Below are 14,994 nucleotides of genomic sequence, written 5' to 3' on the forward strand. Positions count from 1 at the left end.
CTTTTAATTTTTTTTATCTGTTTGGATGAACTCCCTACCTTTTTTTTCAGCCCCATATGAGTTCTTTTCGCGCCAGGTGTGAATCTTTCTATCTTTGTCCAGTGAACTGCATGTGTATGTGGACCAACATGAGCTTACAGAAGCATTCATTTGAGAAAAACAAAAAAAAATCTTTCTTTTGAAGTCATTTTTCAAAAAATATGTTTTCCTCTGTTTTTAATTTGAGTGAATGCAACACACCTGCGTACATTTCTCTTCCAAATGAAGAACCAAGAATTTTTTTTTATTCAACCAGATGAAAATGTTTACAAACGAGCAGAAAGAAAGCGGCGGTGGTGGCGGCGGATGTGAACGGGTCCGAAAGTCCAAATGGAGTCTAATGAACATGCTTTATTTACAATTGTCACGTCCACGCACCTCCTTCACGAACACGCCTGTGTCCATCACCCTGTGGATGCGGCCACTCTGGTTACCATGGTAACCAGCCTCTGCCTCCACCTGAAGTCAGTCACCAACGTGCCACGGCTTCACTCGTCCTTTGGTGTCCATCTTGGACGTTAAGACATAGCCACAAGCGTAGTGCGCACGCACGCACGCACACATGCACGCACACACAAACTTGCCTACACAACACAAGAGATGCATATATGCACACACAAAACATACGGGCGCACACACGCCCCCTAAAATAAATGCAATTAATTGAAGGTGAAGAAGAGCTGGGGTGTGCGGGGGGGGGGGGGGGGGGGGGGGGCGGGCCCTATGCGCCGTACTGCCGCCAACCAATCAACAGCCAGTTCACAAGATGACTGACACGTTTGAAATCCCGCTCGGACCTCCGTGGCGTGTTCACGTCCGTCGTCCGGGGAGTGGGGTAAGAAGTGGGGCGGGGGTGGGGGGGTCTTGCTATCAAAACCCAAAGAACATTCCTGATCCGTCTGGAGAGTCAAAGCACAGCGCCTCCTACTGGTGGCCGTAAACAACAACAGAGCAAGACAGGAATAGAAGACGAGATGAAGAAAACAATCAAAAGCAAAAGATAGGAAGGAGAAACGAGAAAGTGAAGAACAAAGAGATGAAGAGAAAGCGTCCAAACAGGAAGTGATGACACAAGAAGGAGGAAACATTGAAAGGTGGTGACAAAGATGGGGAAAGGAAAGTCAAGACAGAAAAAATGGAAAGAGAGAAGAGGGCAAGACAAGTAAAAGGTGTGCATGCGACGCCTGGCCGAGCCCCTTCCTGCTGTGAGCGGGTGCCATTTTGGGTTCCCGCCCATCCACCGGGGTGGCGGGCGAGCCGGGCCCAGGAGGCCCAGCCAAAAAGCCCAGCGAGTGAGCGAGCGAGCGAGCGAGCAGCGGTTGCCCTCACTTCTTGACCGCTTGCCGGTAACTGTGACGCTGGACGTCCTGCCGAGCTTTGCCGGCAGCTCGGGTGCCGCCGGCCTGGCTGCCGTCGCGTAGGGTGGGGCTGGACTGCGCCCTGTGCAGAGCGCCATCGTCCTCCTCCAGGTCGGCCTCCTCGCCATCGGCGCCATCGCCGCCCTCCATCTTGGACCGCAGCAGGGCCACGTACGTCTCGTAGCGCGTTTTCTGCGCAAGTCAGGCATGTTTGGAGCACGTGAGCGCTTTTTTTTTTCATCATAAAGGAAGCATTTCATGCAAAATCCATCCGTCTTCACTCCATGAATGCAAAGTAAGACGAATGGATTGTTCAAATATTGGCAAACTTTTGAGGTTTTCATTTGTTCGCAAGCATGCAACTGCCAATGTGACGTCAACATTTCGGAATGGAAAATACATTCGAACCGATTTGGAACCTACTCATTGGCTAAATGCTACAATTTCCCATCACGCCGTCCGTGTGTGCTATCGACGTGCGCGTGCAAAAATGCACGATGCAAAGCTTTTAGCCGTTTGACATTCCACGACATTGAAATCCATTTGAAGGAATTTGGCAGTCGGCGCCGTTGCCAGCTGGACGCCAGCGGAGACGTCCGCTATCAACACACTTGTGATGTCATCATCGCACGCCACACGCACCTCAAAGTGGAGATGCTGGTCCCTCTGCTGGTACTGGTCCAGCTGTCTGCCTTTGAGTTTGGGTCCGGGCGGGCAGGACTGCAACTCGGCCAGCTCCGAAGACACGGACCGCAAACGGGCCTCGTGGGAACGCAGCTGCTCCTCCTCCAAAACACACACGCGGCCACGCACCATCAACACGACACGTTCTTCCCACGTCGGGAGTGACCTCACGTGACTTGCGTCCAATCAGGATTCAGGTAGCATCGAAATCATCAGCACTATTTGCGCGTCACGAGCACGTTAGCGTGCGCTTTACGCGACTGATCACGACGCATTTCATATCAGAAGATATTCAAAATACAAACGTCATCAAAATAAGGCGTGCGGGCTCGCATGACATTTACATGTTTTTTGCTTGATTTCTTTCCATTGGCGTGCTTCCCGTACGTGTGCGGCGCGTGTTGCGGACCCACCTGGCCGAGTTTGGACATGTTGCCCGGCAACAGCGGCCTGCTGAACTTCTTGTGGGAGGCGACGGCGGCCGGCAGGGGCGGAGCCGAGAAGGAGGCCGCCACCGTGTTGATGCAGGTGATCCACGAATGCATCTGCTCGGCGTTTCTGTGGCGGTCGACGGGACGGACAAACATCAGCCCGCAAATCAACGCATCTGCCAGCCGTCCCGCAGCCGGCGAGGACGCGGCTCGTCCAGGCGCCGACGTTTGCTTTTTTTGCGCTAACGTTTTGGGGGACTGGAAAATAAAGACTGAATGGAAAATGAACATTTGCGAGCACACAAAGTTGAGGATCGGCACCGATTGCGAGAATCGGGCTTGCGGTGGTTGAAAGGTGAAAGGTCACCATCCATCCTGCGCTCACTCGACCGCCAAAGAAGCGAAAAATGGCGACGTGCGCCGGTCGTCTCACACAAAAGTCTCTCAAGGCTCGGGCAGAGTGTGGAGGCGGGGCTTGATTATCTGGGACAAACGCCGGCTGGAACTGGAGCAAGGCCTCAGTGTGCGTGCGTGCGTGTGTCTCACGCACACGCACGCACACAGAGCCAGAAAGTGACTTACGGCGCCTGGAAGAGGAAGAGCCGCCAGTCGGCGGTGCGCAGGTAGAAGACGTTTGCGCGTTTGCTGTAGTCGGCCGCTCTGATGGCCAGCGAGTGATGGACGGAGACGGCGTTCTTCAGGTCGTCGTCCGTCAGCGGCTTGTCGGCGCGGTACTCGCCCTGAACGCGTGCGCGCATCGGCAGGTTAGCGATAGCGTGAGCAGGTGGCGCTCGCCGCGACTCACCTTCTGCAGGTAGAGGATCAGCCCTTTCAAGATGGCGTAGAAACTCTTCCAGCCTCGCTTGCCACGCGACGCTGCCGCACAACAAACAATAATTGTTGACATACAAAACTTGCAACACATTTGCTTTTGGCCTAATTCCTAAAATGGATTCACTTTTTTCCCCCTTAATTATTGACTGGCAGCCATTTTCACTGAAGCAACCCCCTTCGCTCCCGGCTGTTTTCCTGGATTTGGATTTTGCAAGGCCCACAGAATATTCTGTTCTATTGCTATCAAAACATGGAAGCGACCAAAAGAAAGATTCGAGTCTCTTCTTTCATCAGGAAAAAAAAGTTTGCATCTGTTTCCATTTTGCAGCACACCAGATTATTGCTAAGTTTCATCATTATTCACAAATCTGTTTCGAACTGGGGAGAAATCAGCTTGTTTGCAACGTTGGCCTGGCTGGTCTCTTATACTCTGCTGCCACCTGCTGGCCGTTTTTGTAATGACTACCATTGCTTCAACTGTTCTTTGCAGTTGAGAGGCTGCGTCAAACCTTCCGCGCTTTTCTCAGCACCCCCATCCAGCCAGTTTTCCATGTCTCTCTCGACCAACACACCTGAGGATCGTTATCAGGCTTCATGCAAGCTTGCTGCTCAGCTCATCGTTTCAAACACTGTGTTGTGTTTGTGTGTTGCTGTGGGAGACATGCAAAACAGGCCGAAAGGTGCACTTGAGGACCGCGCTTGAGAAGCACATCAAACATTTCAAAAATAAACGTACAATTACGTCTTTGGGACACTTAAAACCTTTACAATCAAACTTATTTATATGTTTTGGGGAGCAAATGAGTTAAAACAACATGAACATTCTGGAAGGATTTCTTTGATTTCTTTTTCTTTTTTTTACGTATTTATGAAAAATCAAAAACTCAGGTCATCCATCCAAAATGGAGGCACCGTGAATATTTTTTAGAGTGCTTCCAAAATGTCTTCAAAGTGCTTGACTATTTCCACATTTTCAAAAAGCAAAAGCGAAGCGTAAAATGCCGAGCGAGCGGGTTTCTCACGTACTTCTCTTCCCGTCCGAGTCGGCGTGCACTTTGCGCACCAGGAAGCCGTTCTTGTACAGCGGCGTTCCGCCCGGCGCCGTCTCGTCCACCGGCGCCGTCCCGTCACCGCCGCCCTTTACCGACGGGGACGAGTCGCACAGGCTGTCGCCGAGTTCCGAGAAGGACTTCCTCAGTTCCTCCTCGTCGCTATGGAGACGGCAAACACGTGAGCGCCGGCCAAAACACGTTGTCACGGTAACCGCACAGCAGCTTCGGCGGGCCAAAAAATACTTGTGAGAACAACAAATGGAGCATCAAGTCCACAAATCAAATCAAAGTCTACTCGTAAGCAGGCGCACGAGCGTCACTCGACGGCCCGGCAGGGGGCGCCCTGCGCTTCCAAATACAAGCCGGCCAATCAGCACGCAGCCTGTTGCCTGGCAACTGCTGCACTGCCTGAGTGCCTTCTCACTAACGAGGGGGGAGGGGGATGCGTTTCCACGGTTACACCTCACCGTGCTGTGGCAATCACACGCACACAGAGGGTACGGCCACGCCCCCTCAGGTGCTCATGTGACGTCATCAAACGGCGTCGTCATGGAGATGAAGTATTTTGCTCCCGCAGCTATTCCGGGAGAGGAAGTGGGAGGAAGCAGGTGAGGCGAGAGAGCGCGAAAGGAGCGAGCGAGTGGTCGCCATGGTGCCATCGCCATGGCAACAAAGCCCAGCCAGCCGCTCGCTCGCTCGCTCGCTCGTTCGCTCGTTCGCTCGCCCGCCTAATTGGCACCGTCAACGTTCACGATCATTCACTCCTTTTCTCTCATTTCAAGGACTGGGACCGATCCTTGTTGGCTTTGTGGAGTGGGTGGGAACGCGGCTCGCGCCTTCGCAATGGTTGAATTTTGGGATGGAGCGGACTCGGGTGTCAAACAAAAGCATGGAAAGCCCCCTCAAGTGTGGATGTGGCGGACTTACAGGGTCCACTGCAGCTTCTGAGTCTTGATGGAGTTGTAGAGCGCCTGCGGAAACATCGACACACACGTTAGTCGGCATCGCAAAGCTAACACAAGCTAACACAAGCTAACACAAGCTAACACAAGCTAACACAAGCTAACACAAGCCACCATGACGGTTCCATGACCCGGGCGCAAACAAGTCCAGGAAGTTTGCAAGTGAGACCAAAATCCAAAAGTGCTTTTTTTTGGGGGGGGGGGGGGTCACAATCAACTCTTCCCTGCTGCCTCCTGACTTGATGAACACTTTGGCTCGAGGTTCAAGTTCGTGACAAGCGAGACACCAGCTGGCGATGATGTCATTTGAGTAGGATGTCAACCGCCATGTTGGCGATCGTGGCGTGCGTCTTGTGTACACGTCACAAATTCACACTTTGGTGAAAATGTCTGCCGATGTGAAGTTTCAGAAAGACAAAAGAGAAAGAAGAAAGGCGCATTTCAACTTTCGTGGAGTTTTGACATCTGCTTCAAAGACGTTTTTACACAAGCAGGTCTCAATGACCTCTACTCTGCCGTCAGTGTTAAGGTTGCGCTCAGGTTCAATTAGCAAGTGACCAATTAGCGGCCAGCTGGCGATGATGTCATCAGAGCAGGAAGTCATTGGCACAAATCATCGCAGTCGCTAGTGAGCAATTATCACCAATTAGCGAGCAGTTAGCAAGCGACCAGTGAGGCTCAGACTCCGTCAGCAAGCACCTGGCGACCAGTCAGCAAGCAGTTAGCCAGCACCTGGCGACCAGTCAGCAAGCAGTTAGACGCGGAGACGTGGCCACGCCAGCAGACAACCGTCCGGACCAAAGTCAACTTGGTGGCGTGTTGGTTGCCACGGCGACGCTTTTCGGGCATACCTTCCTCCTCTTGCGAGCCTGCGGGTGGTTCTGGCCGTCCTGAGCTTTTCCCAGCAGGTCCGGAAAGACGAGCGGCTTGAGGGATCGCGAGCGCGGCGTCCTGGGATAGCGGAACGGGTCCATCATGCGGAAATCGCGGCCGTAGCGCACCGTGCACAGCGAGCGCGAGCGCAGACGTCCCGCCGAGTGCAGGCTGTTCACGCCGATCATGGTCGCTCGCTCGCTCCGCAAAACAGGAAGCGGATGGCCCCGGGGAACGGGGGAGGCGGGGTCGCCGGTGGCGGTCGGGGCTGTCAATCAGTGGCCGGGCGTGCGCGCACCTGACGGCGCCACGTCCATGGCCGCTGCACAACTTCTGCTTCTGCGAGGGGGCGTGTGCAGAAATGGGGGCGAGGAGCGCGGATGGGAGGGGCGAGCAGTGAGGGGGGTGGTGGGCGTCAACGCGCGCACTCGGCGTCGGGATTCCAAAGAGCGTCACTTTCGTCACAAGCCGACGGCGACCAGAGCAAAAAGAAAAAGAAGCTTCCTGTCGCTGGCGGCGTTTCTCCCTTTTTTCCCAGCAGGCTTTTTTTTCTTTCCTTTTGTGTTGCCACGGCGACCAGAAGGCGAGGCGAGGCGCTGCCCAATGTCACCAGCTCGATGTCTTTCTCGCGCTCTCCGTCTTCTCTCTCACTTCCTCTCGCTGCTCGCACCGCCCCCGTGCCCCCGCCCTCCCTTCCTCCCTTGAGCCCCCGCAACCCCCACCCCGCCCTCCTCCCGCCCGTTCCGTTCCGTTTGGCCTTCGCACATCCTGGCGGTGACGAGCAGCTCGTGTGGGAGAAAAGGTGCAAATGTTCGCCATCAACTTGCCATCCACTTCCTGTCGCACTCTCACTTTGTGTGCGCGTGAGAGAGACGCAGACAAAGTGTGCGTCAGAGTGTGTGCGCGCGCGTGTGTAACAGGAAGTGTGTGAGAGTGTAAGAGAGCGAAGGTGAACGTGTGAGAAAGAGAAATATGAAAGTGTTGGTAATGACGGCCTCTAGGGGGCGTCGCCACCACGAAGACCAATTTTGACAATCCAAAAATGTGTTCTTGCTGTTTTTTTGCAGCAAACGGGAAAAAACCTCAAAAAAGAAGACAATCTTTGTCAAAAACGGAAACTCTAATGCTAAGGAGATGCTAACGCTAATGAGAATGTTGTCGCAGCTGACTGGAGGTCATCATTAGCGCCAAACGACAAACTAATGACATCTAACGAGCTCGTTAGGAAGAGGAAGCCGCCGCCGCCGCCGCCTCGTCTCCATGGCGATCGGGCAGAAAGACCAAAAAGGGGGTGGGCGAACCTGATGGCATTCACGTGTTACCGTGGCAACCGCTCGGCGCTTGGGGACTTCACGCGGCAAGGAAGGAAAGAAGCCGCGCGCGCGCATTTGGCATGTTTACACACACGCACGAATATAAAGATAAAGCTTCGACGCCAGCTAATGAAGGAGGCGAGGAGGGGGCGAGGAGGGGGCGGTGATGAAGGAGCCCGCTCAGGAACAAAAAGGAAAAAGAAAACAAGCACAAAAAAACAAGAACAAATTGAAGGAAAAAGAGACACAAGGAAAGAAAGAGGAAGAAAATGGAGGACAAATGAAAAAAAGGGAAGGAAATGAAAATCAACGATTGATTTGAGGGACGACGGTGGAAAAGTGGCAAGGAAATTCAGCAGCGCGGCAGCCATGTTGCCGTCCAAATGTGGCGTGCGCGTGCGCGTGCGTGCGCTTACTTTGAGCAGATGTTTGGGGAAGTTTCGTCCGTCATTGAGGCCGTCCAACTTGTGGACAAATTGCGGCCAAGATGTCCTCTCGTCGACATTCTGAAAAAAAAGCATTTCACGTCATCAAAATGTTTCAAACTTTTGAAATTGAAGGTGAAGAGCAGCAAGCGGCAAACGCGCTCGCTTCAAGTCATCCGAGCAACGCACGCACACGCACACACTTACTGGTCCGTGCAGGTCGGCGTCGAGCGTCACGAGCGCCCGCGTCAGCGCGTGGACGCCATCTGAGGAGAAGAACAACATTTTGATGGCTGACGTGTTGACACGCAAGCCTCGCTCGCAAACATTTTCTTTTGGGAACCTCAAATTCGGCCAATTATTGATCGCTTGTTCAATCTCCATTTGAGAACAAACACTTGCGCAACATGTCGAAAAGGTCATAAAGGTCAAAAAGTGGATGAGGCAGCGTGTGGAAAGATGAAGACAGTCAGAAACGTCAAACCCACTCCTGACAAAAGTTCAAATGTGGAAAACTTCAAGAGCTAATTTTTCAGCCGCTGACATCGTTGCGTCACGTCACATGACATCACGTCACGTCGCGTCTTTTATTCTTTTTGCTCCAATGCGAATAAATGCACAGCCGCCGACCGCCATCGTTGAGCATCTTCATCTTCACATACGTGCGCGCGTATGACATGAAACACACGCGCGTGCCAATAAACGCGCTTGCTCGCAACTCACGTGAACATTTTCATGCGTCAGATCACATGATCACATTTTATTGCGCCGTCCGAAAACAGTCGCCGCCCACCCGCCCGCGCTCCAGAAAATGACCACAACTCAAGCCAATAGTGACGATCGGGTCATATGATGAATCAATTCAAAAGTTGACTTGTTTGCGCAGAGGTCAGAGGTCACATCATGAGGTAAGTTTCAAATGTTCCTTGAAGATGCGACGTCATCATATTGAGCGCCAATCATCAACATTTGCATCCACATTTTGATCTTGGGTTGTTTTGGGTTCGGTTTATTTTCGTTTGTTGGAGGAAGATGATCTTCGGCAAATATTGATCTTAGCAGGAATATTTCGAAAATGTCTTCATTGTTGAAGTGAATTGTTTTTTCGTTGGAATTTAAATCGAAACTGAAATGCGTAAATCACGGCCTAGAAATGTCACAAAACATGTTAAAGGCAAAACAGTCCACTTATTCTCTTACCAAGAAGATGAAATGATGAAATGATGATTCCAAACTTGATTTCATTTGAACTTTGACCTTAAGTGCCATTTTCATTTGGTCCCATTTCATATTTTGACTTGACTTGACTTGCGGCCACACCAGGAAAAGGAAAAAACATGTTCACACCAAACTTGACCTCTCGTACGCCGATTTTGACAACTCGTGACTGCTCGCTGGCACGTATGACGCGTGACATACAACATACGCAAGAGCGTTGCGTGTTCTCACCCTCCGTGGCGAAGCGGCTCGGGTTGCACAGAAAATAGCGGCGGGAAAAATGCCACAGCAACCTGTCGCCATCTTCGGCCTCCCCCGAGAACGCCGCCTGCTTCAGGAACGTCCTGCACGCATGGCGTTGACCACCAGGGGGCGTTGTGGTGCAATGTGGAGCATGTGGACACGTGCACGCGCACACACCTGAGCGCTCGGTCCAGCGGGAGACGCGAGAAGTCAAAGAGTCGCAGGTACTCGTCGGCCAGCAGGCGGCTGAAGTCGCTGCTGCCACACCACAAGAAGAGAAGAAGAAGATGACGGCGGCGAAGACGCGGCGGCGTGCGGCGGCGGCGCCGTGACTCACTTCCTGCTCAGCCGGCGCGCCGCGTCCTCCTGGCAGAAGCCGTCCAAGCGGTGGAGCCGTCGCGCCAGGTGGCGGGCGGCGGCCCGCTGGCCGGCGCTCGGCGAGCCGCCGCCGCCGGCATCTCGCCTCCGACGCTCCGTCGCCCACCGCGGGACCGCCTCCTCCCTGGTGAAAAGACTTTTCACGTTTGCCAAAAAGCTTTCCTTCCAATTTCATCAACGTATGCCGGCGCCTTCTCGTGACAATCACGCCGATCGGTTGCTCTTGCACTAGATTTGATGTCATGTGACAGCGACCAACCAATTGTTAGTCTACGTTTTGCGGACAGCGACCAGTCAGTTTTGTCCTTTGGCTGGTGACCAATCCGCCGTTTGTCACAATGTGCCGCAACGTCGACCGATCGGCGCGTCAACATCCAAATTGAGCCGGCAAACGGACGATCTGACCTGGGTGGCAAGTGGGCCCGCCTCCCGGGGGGCGTGTCCTCCGAGCCGGCGCTCAGCCTCTCGCTGGACGGCGGCCGCGTGGCGTCCGAGTCGGCGGGCGGGGCGGGCTCGGCGCCGTCCAGGCTGTGGTAGGACGTGCCCTTGGCGCGCGCCGACTCCACGATGCTCTCAAAATGGCGACTGAAGGCGTCCTCGCCCTTGCCGACGCCGGCCCGCAGCGAGACGGGCGACTTGAGCGGCGGCGGCGGCGGCTGACGGCCGTCCAAGAAGCACGCCGACGCTCTGCGCGCAAAAACGCCAACATGAGCCCTGGTATGGCCGGCAGCATTTTGGTGAGCTTTGATGCTAATGCAGGCAAAATGAAAGTCTGTTGTGATGATCAAGTCGAGCTCTTGGAATCAAAGCCGACCGCCTTCCGCAATTTGTTCTCCGGAAGTCATTCAACTTCCGGCAGCCATGTTGAATTGACTGTGTTTGCTGTCAGACGTACGGCATTATGTAATATGTGATATGTACGTCTGCGGTGTCGTTCCCGCCCGCTTTTATGGCGTCACGTTTGCTCTTTTCCGACTGGATTGTCACGTTTTATTTCCTGATCCTGCGCTCGGCCCGTTTTCGGACCCCATCGGTCGCTTCTCCGTGTCGACGGTGCCGCGGCAGCACCGCAAACTCATCCCAAATATTTGACCTGACGGTCCAATCGATCGTTTGACTCGTCAATACATTGAAGACATTGCGCTTGGGTCGGAACCCCGTCGGGTTTTGACCTGCGCAGACTGCCGTCAGTTGGCCAAAGGTGCGATTGTGGCCTTTCGCGCATGAACCTTTCAAAGTGAACTCAGTTAACCTTCCAAATGCGCAATTTTCAACACGAAGCGGAACAGTGACATTTTTTCTTTCTGAAATGGACTCGGGTGCGAGTCGCGTGTGTCGCGTACCTCTTCATGCGTGGGAAGCCTTCTTCCTGTTCCTGCGCTGCATCCTGTTGCTTCCTGTCGTCTCCTTGCATCCTCACGCTGGCCCAGCTCACCACCTCCTCGTCCTCCTCGTCCTGCTCGTCCTCCTCGTCCTGCTCGTCCTCCTCGTCCTGCTCTCTCTGTCCACGCCGCCCTTCCGCAGCCTTCAGGTCCAACCCGGGCCCCCGAGGATGCCCCCCGGGGACGTTTGCGTTGCTCACAAAGTCGGCGCCGGGCCTGTCCCGCCCGTCCGTCAGCAGCTCGTCGATGTCCGTCTCTCGGTAGCAGCGCAGCGGGACGGCGTCCAGGTCCGTCTCCGAGTACTTGAGGGCCCGGCGGATGACGGGCGTTTCGTTGACGTCGGCGGGGGGCGGGGCCACCAATTCCACCTCCACGTGTGCAATGTGTTGATCGGCGGCAAGCGGCGGCAGCGACGAGGGGGGCGTGGGGGTGGGCGCCTCGCTGGAGTTCCCGCTTGGGGGTGCTGTTGAAGGTTCCGCAAAGTCTGCATGAAGACGCAAAAAAGAAGAAAACAAGAACTTGAGCAGATGTTGGCATGCTGGCAAACACCCAAAAAAGCAGGTTGTCATATCGGCGCGTTGACGAGGAAGTGTCAGCGTTTTGACCCGCGACAGTCGGACGTGAGGGCCGGCAGTCGGGGTCACCGCAAGGTCGCGCCCCAACTTGCAGCGCCCCCATTTGTTGCATCGCAAGCCAACAAGTGCACATCAGCATCTTCGCCTCGTTGCTGTCTTTACGCTCAACAGCCGCAAATGGAAAGAAAACAATCCAGATAAATACCGATCTTTTGTGAAAATGTCCAATTTGTGTAAATGTGGGAGGAGCGACTGATGAACGATGCGAATTGCGCATTTGCCGCTCCCGAATCACAACAAAGCCACTGCGGAGACGTTTTGGACTCGCGGAAACGATTTGCAACTCACTTGCGGTTCCGCTGCCGGCGTCCTCGTCGGTTCCAAAGAGGAACTCCCACTTGGCCCGAGCCATCTTCTGACAGTGAAGCGACAGGACGGGCGTGGTGCTGTCCGTCTGCAAAAAGTCCAAAGGACCACAACAAGAACATCTCAGACCTTTGGGGTTGGGTTGCAAAACAAAATGGCCTCGGAAGCGGCGGCTGCCTTCATGTTGAAAACATCTTCATTTCAAATTGCCACAATTTGCCAAGCCCAGTTGTGGCCGGGGGTTCCGGGTCCCACCTGAATTCCGGAGGAGGTCTGGTTGCCGTGGTTCCCGGACAGAAGGGACTCGGGCGACAAGCACTCCCGGTCCCCCAAACTTCCCGTCACCCCGCTGGAGCTGGGCGAGGATCCTCCCGTGGCCTCCAAGAGGCGCTCGCGGTCCTCGTCGGGAGAGTCCGGGACCACGGGACCGAGGAGGAGGCGCTCCCTCCTCCTCTGCTCAGCTCGCTTCTGTTGCGTTGTCGGGCTGACGCTTCCGCAAGTCTGCTCGCCGTCCGGGACCGGGAAAGGACTCCCACTCGGCCTCTTAGCGGAGGCGTCCTCCGTCCTCGGACCGGCCAAAGTTTGGGACGTCGGCTCCCACTGATCTCCCCTTTCTCGGCATCCGGAGCCCCTCCGGCGAGCGCCGGTGTACTGGGGCGTCTGGCGCCGACGCAGGGCGGGGCTATCGGGCGGTCGGAGATTGGCCAGGGACACGCCGGGGTCCCTGATGGGGGAGCCAAGGTCGGTGGGAGGGTCAGGGGGTCGGTGGACGCGGGGCGACCGCAGCTGGCCCGGCTGCCGCTGGAGGGCTCGCCCTGCGGCAGGATCCTGGTCCGCCGCCGCCACGTGGACCGGGATGTTCATCTTCAGGCTTTGCCGCGGAGAAGCGGGTCCCGGTTGTTTGGAACGGATCCAGCGGACGGCCGAAGGTTTGGCCACGTCACTCAACTGGTTCAAGCCTTCCATGATGTCATGGGCCAAGTGGGCGGGTCTGCGCGAGTGGGAAATTGGACTTTGAGACTGTCGCTGTGACAGCGGACTCGGAGGCCAGCCCCACGTCGCGCGCTCTCGCGGGTTCGTGTTGTGGTGCAGGACAGGAGAGCCGGACCAGGACTGGCAACGGGCCGGATGGGAGGTCCCAGACCACGCCGAGCGCTCCAGCGCGTGCGCCACTTTGATCCGCAATAACGGCGATCCAAACTCCTCCAGAGCCCTTCGAGTTGCCGCCCTCCCGACGGAGTCCACGGCGGGTCGGGAGGTCCATTTGGGACTGCGTGAACAAGCGGGACTCCCAAACCACAAAGGGTCACAAAGTCTTTTGTCAACCGGGTTGGACCTTTCCTGACTGCTCCCTGGACCGCTTAAAGTTTTGACGTTGGACTTTTGCACGTAACTGAAGGAGACCACAGACCGCTTCCCATCCTGCTCCTCCTTCCTGTTGTAGCAGGCCTTGGCGGAGGTCTTCATGTCACATGGGAGACTCCAGCGCTTGCATGTCCTGGGAGAGTCCATGGCTTGATTGAGATGAGATCTTCCAGAGTCTGGAGGAGACCCGCGGACTGGGTACGGGCCGGGGGTCTGACACCTGGTGGGGGTCTGACACCTGGTGGGGGTCTGACTGGAGAGCCGGGACAGGAGCTTCTCGGTGTTGTCTTTAAGTCCCGAGTGGTCCGGAGCAGGACCACGTTCATGTTCTCCAAAGGACTTCCCGCCCGCGCTGGCATCGGAAGCCGACCTGACCTCCACGTACACGTGAAGGACTTTCCCCGATTGGGACATTCTCGCCACCTCCTTTTGTCCCCCTGGGGAGCCAATCAGACACTTTGTGGGGGAGGCGGAGGACGGATCCCTTCAACTGCGCCGCACCTGAAAAAGGCACGGGAGGACTTTGTTGAGGTTTTAAAGACATGAGAAGTTTTTGGGAAGGCCGATCAACTGACAGTCCCACAAGGACGCACAAAACTGATGAGTCATGCTAACACGCACACACACACACACACGTTTGTGTGAATGAATGTGTGTGTGAGTGTGTGGCCGCAAAGAAATACGCACGTGCAGTACTTGCGAGTGTGAATGTGTTCATGGACATCGCATGTCCACGAAGACGCGTGCGTGTTTTCTGCGCGTGTTGTTTTTGTCATGCCTGCTGCGTGTTCGTGCTGCGGGAGTTTTGCTTTGTTGTGCACGTGCAAGTGTTGATGTCTGGTGGGTGACGTCACGAGCCGAGCGCGTAGAGGTCACGCAAAGAGTTGAGGTGTCGGAGCATGACGATGATGAAGATGATGAAGATGTCATCCACTTTGAAACAAGCAAAGTTGTGTGAATGTCACACACGCGTCAATCACGTCGGTGGCATTTGGGGGGCACGGGCTGGGGGGCGTCCGGAGGAGACGCACGCCGGACCGACGAAGAGGAGGAAGAGGAGGAGGAAGAAGAGGAGGAGGAAGTCGCTACTCACAAGACGGAAGCCGGCCATGTTGACGACGAGCATCACGAGTCGACGCCGGCCGGCAGCATTTCGCGGTGCGCGCGACAGTCGAGCGGACCGCCGCAGTTGCTTGGTCCTCCTGGCGGGTGCGTGCGCGTGCGCGTGCGCTTGACGTCAGGTGGGAGAAGAGACCCCGCCGCAGCCCCGCCCCTCTCCGTGCCTGACGGCCGGCCGGCCGCCATTGGGCATGCGCGGGGCCTTCGCCGCGCCATCACCTGCGCGCGCGCGCGCGCGCTGAGCCTCACGTGACGTCCTGCTGCAGCAGTGTACGTGACGCTCGATGAAGGACACATGGGACAGCTTGACGTTTGTCCAGCAGGTGGCAGCACACAACCCCCCCCCTCCCTCTTTAAAAAAAAAAATTCCATGATTT

At 55.5% G+C, this 14,994-nt stretch overlaps 1 protein-coding gene across 2 annotated transcripts; it reads right to left on the reverse strand.

The window, feature by feature from the left end:
• Window positions 1-245: 245 nt before the first annotated feature.
• Window positions 246-14,949, reverse strand: LOC147156216 (PH and SEC7 domain-containing protein 1-like). Of its 2 annotated transcripts, none has more exons than XM_086064927.1 (17): window positions 14,592-14,949; window positions 12,389-13,999; window positions 12,116-12,221; window positions 11,154-11,676; window positions 10,216-10,497; window positions 9,770-9,934; window positions 9,610-9,687; window positions 9,421-9,533; window positions 8,179-8,237; window positions 7,963-8,052; window positions 5,326-5,369; window positions 4,373-4,557; window positions 3,318-3,388; window positions 3,095-3,252; window positions 2,495-2,639; window positions 2,040-2,183; window positions 246-1,589 (listed from the first exon to the last, which is right to left on the reverse strand). In XM_086064927.1, exons 2-17 carry the CDS (start codon window positions 13,910-13,912, stop codon window positions 1,365-1,367), a joined length of 3,912 nt encoding a protein of 1,303 aa, XP_085921053.1. In that variant the 5' UTR covers window positions 13,913-13,999; window positions 14,592-14,949; the 3' UTR covers window positions 246-1,364. The 2 variants fall into 2 exon arrangements, with proteins under 2 accessions (XP_085921053.1, XP_085921052.1); XM_086064926.1 differs by having other exon boundaries at window positions 9,610-9,690.
• Between the last annotated feature and the right edge of the window lie 45 nt (window positions 14,950-14,994).

The sequence above is a fragment of the Leptonotus elevatus genome, chromosome 20 (genome assembly GCF_054856555.1).
Source record: "Leptonotus elevatus isolate MCC_2025b chromosome 20, RoL_Lele_1.0, whole genome shotgun sequence".
NCBI lineage: Eukaryota > Metazoa > Chordata > Actinopteri > Syngnathiformes > Syngnathidae > Leptonotus > Leptonotus elevatus.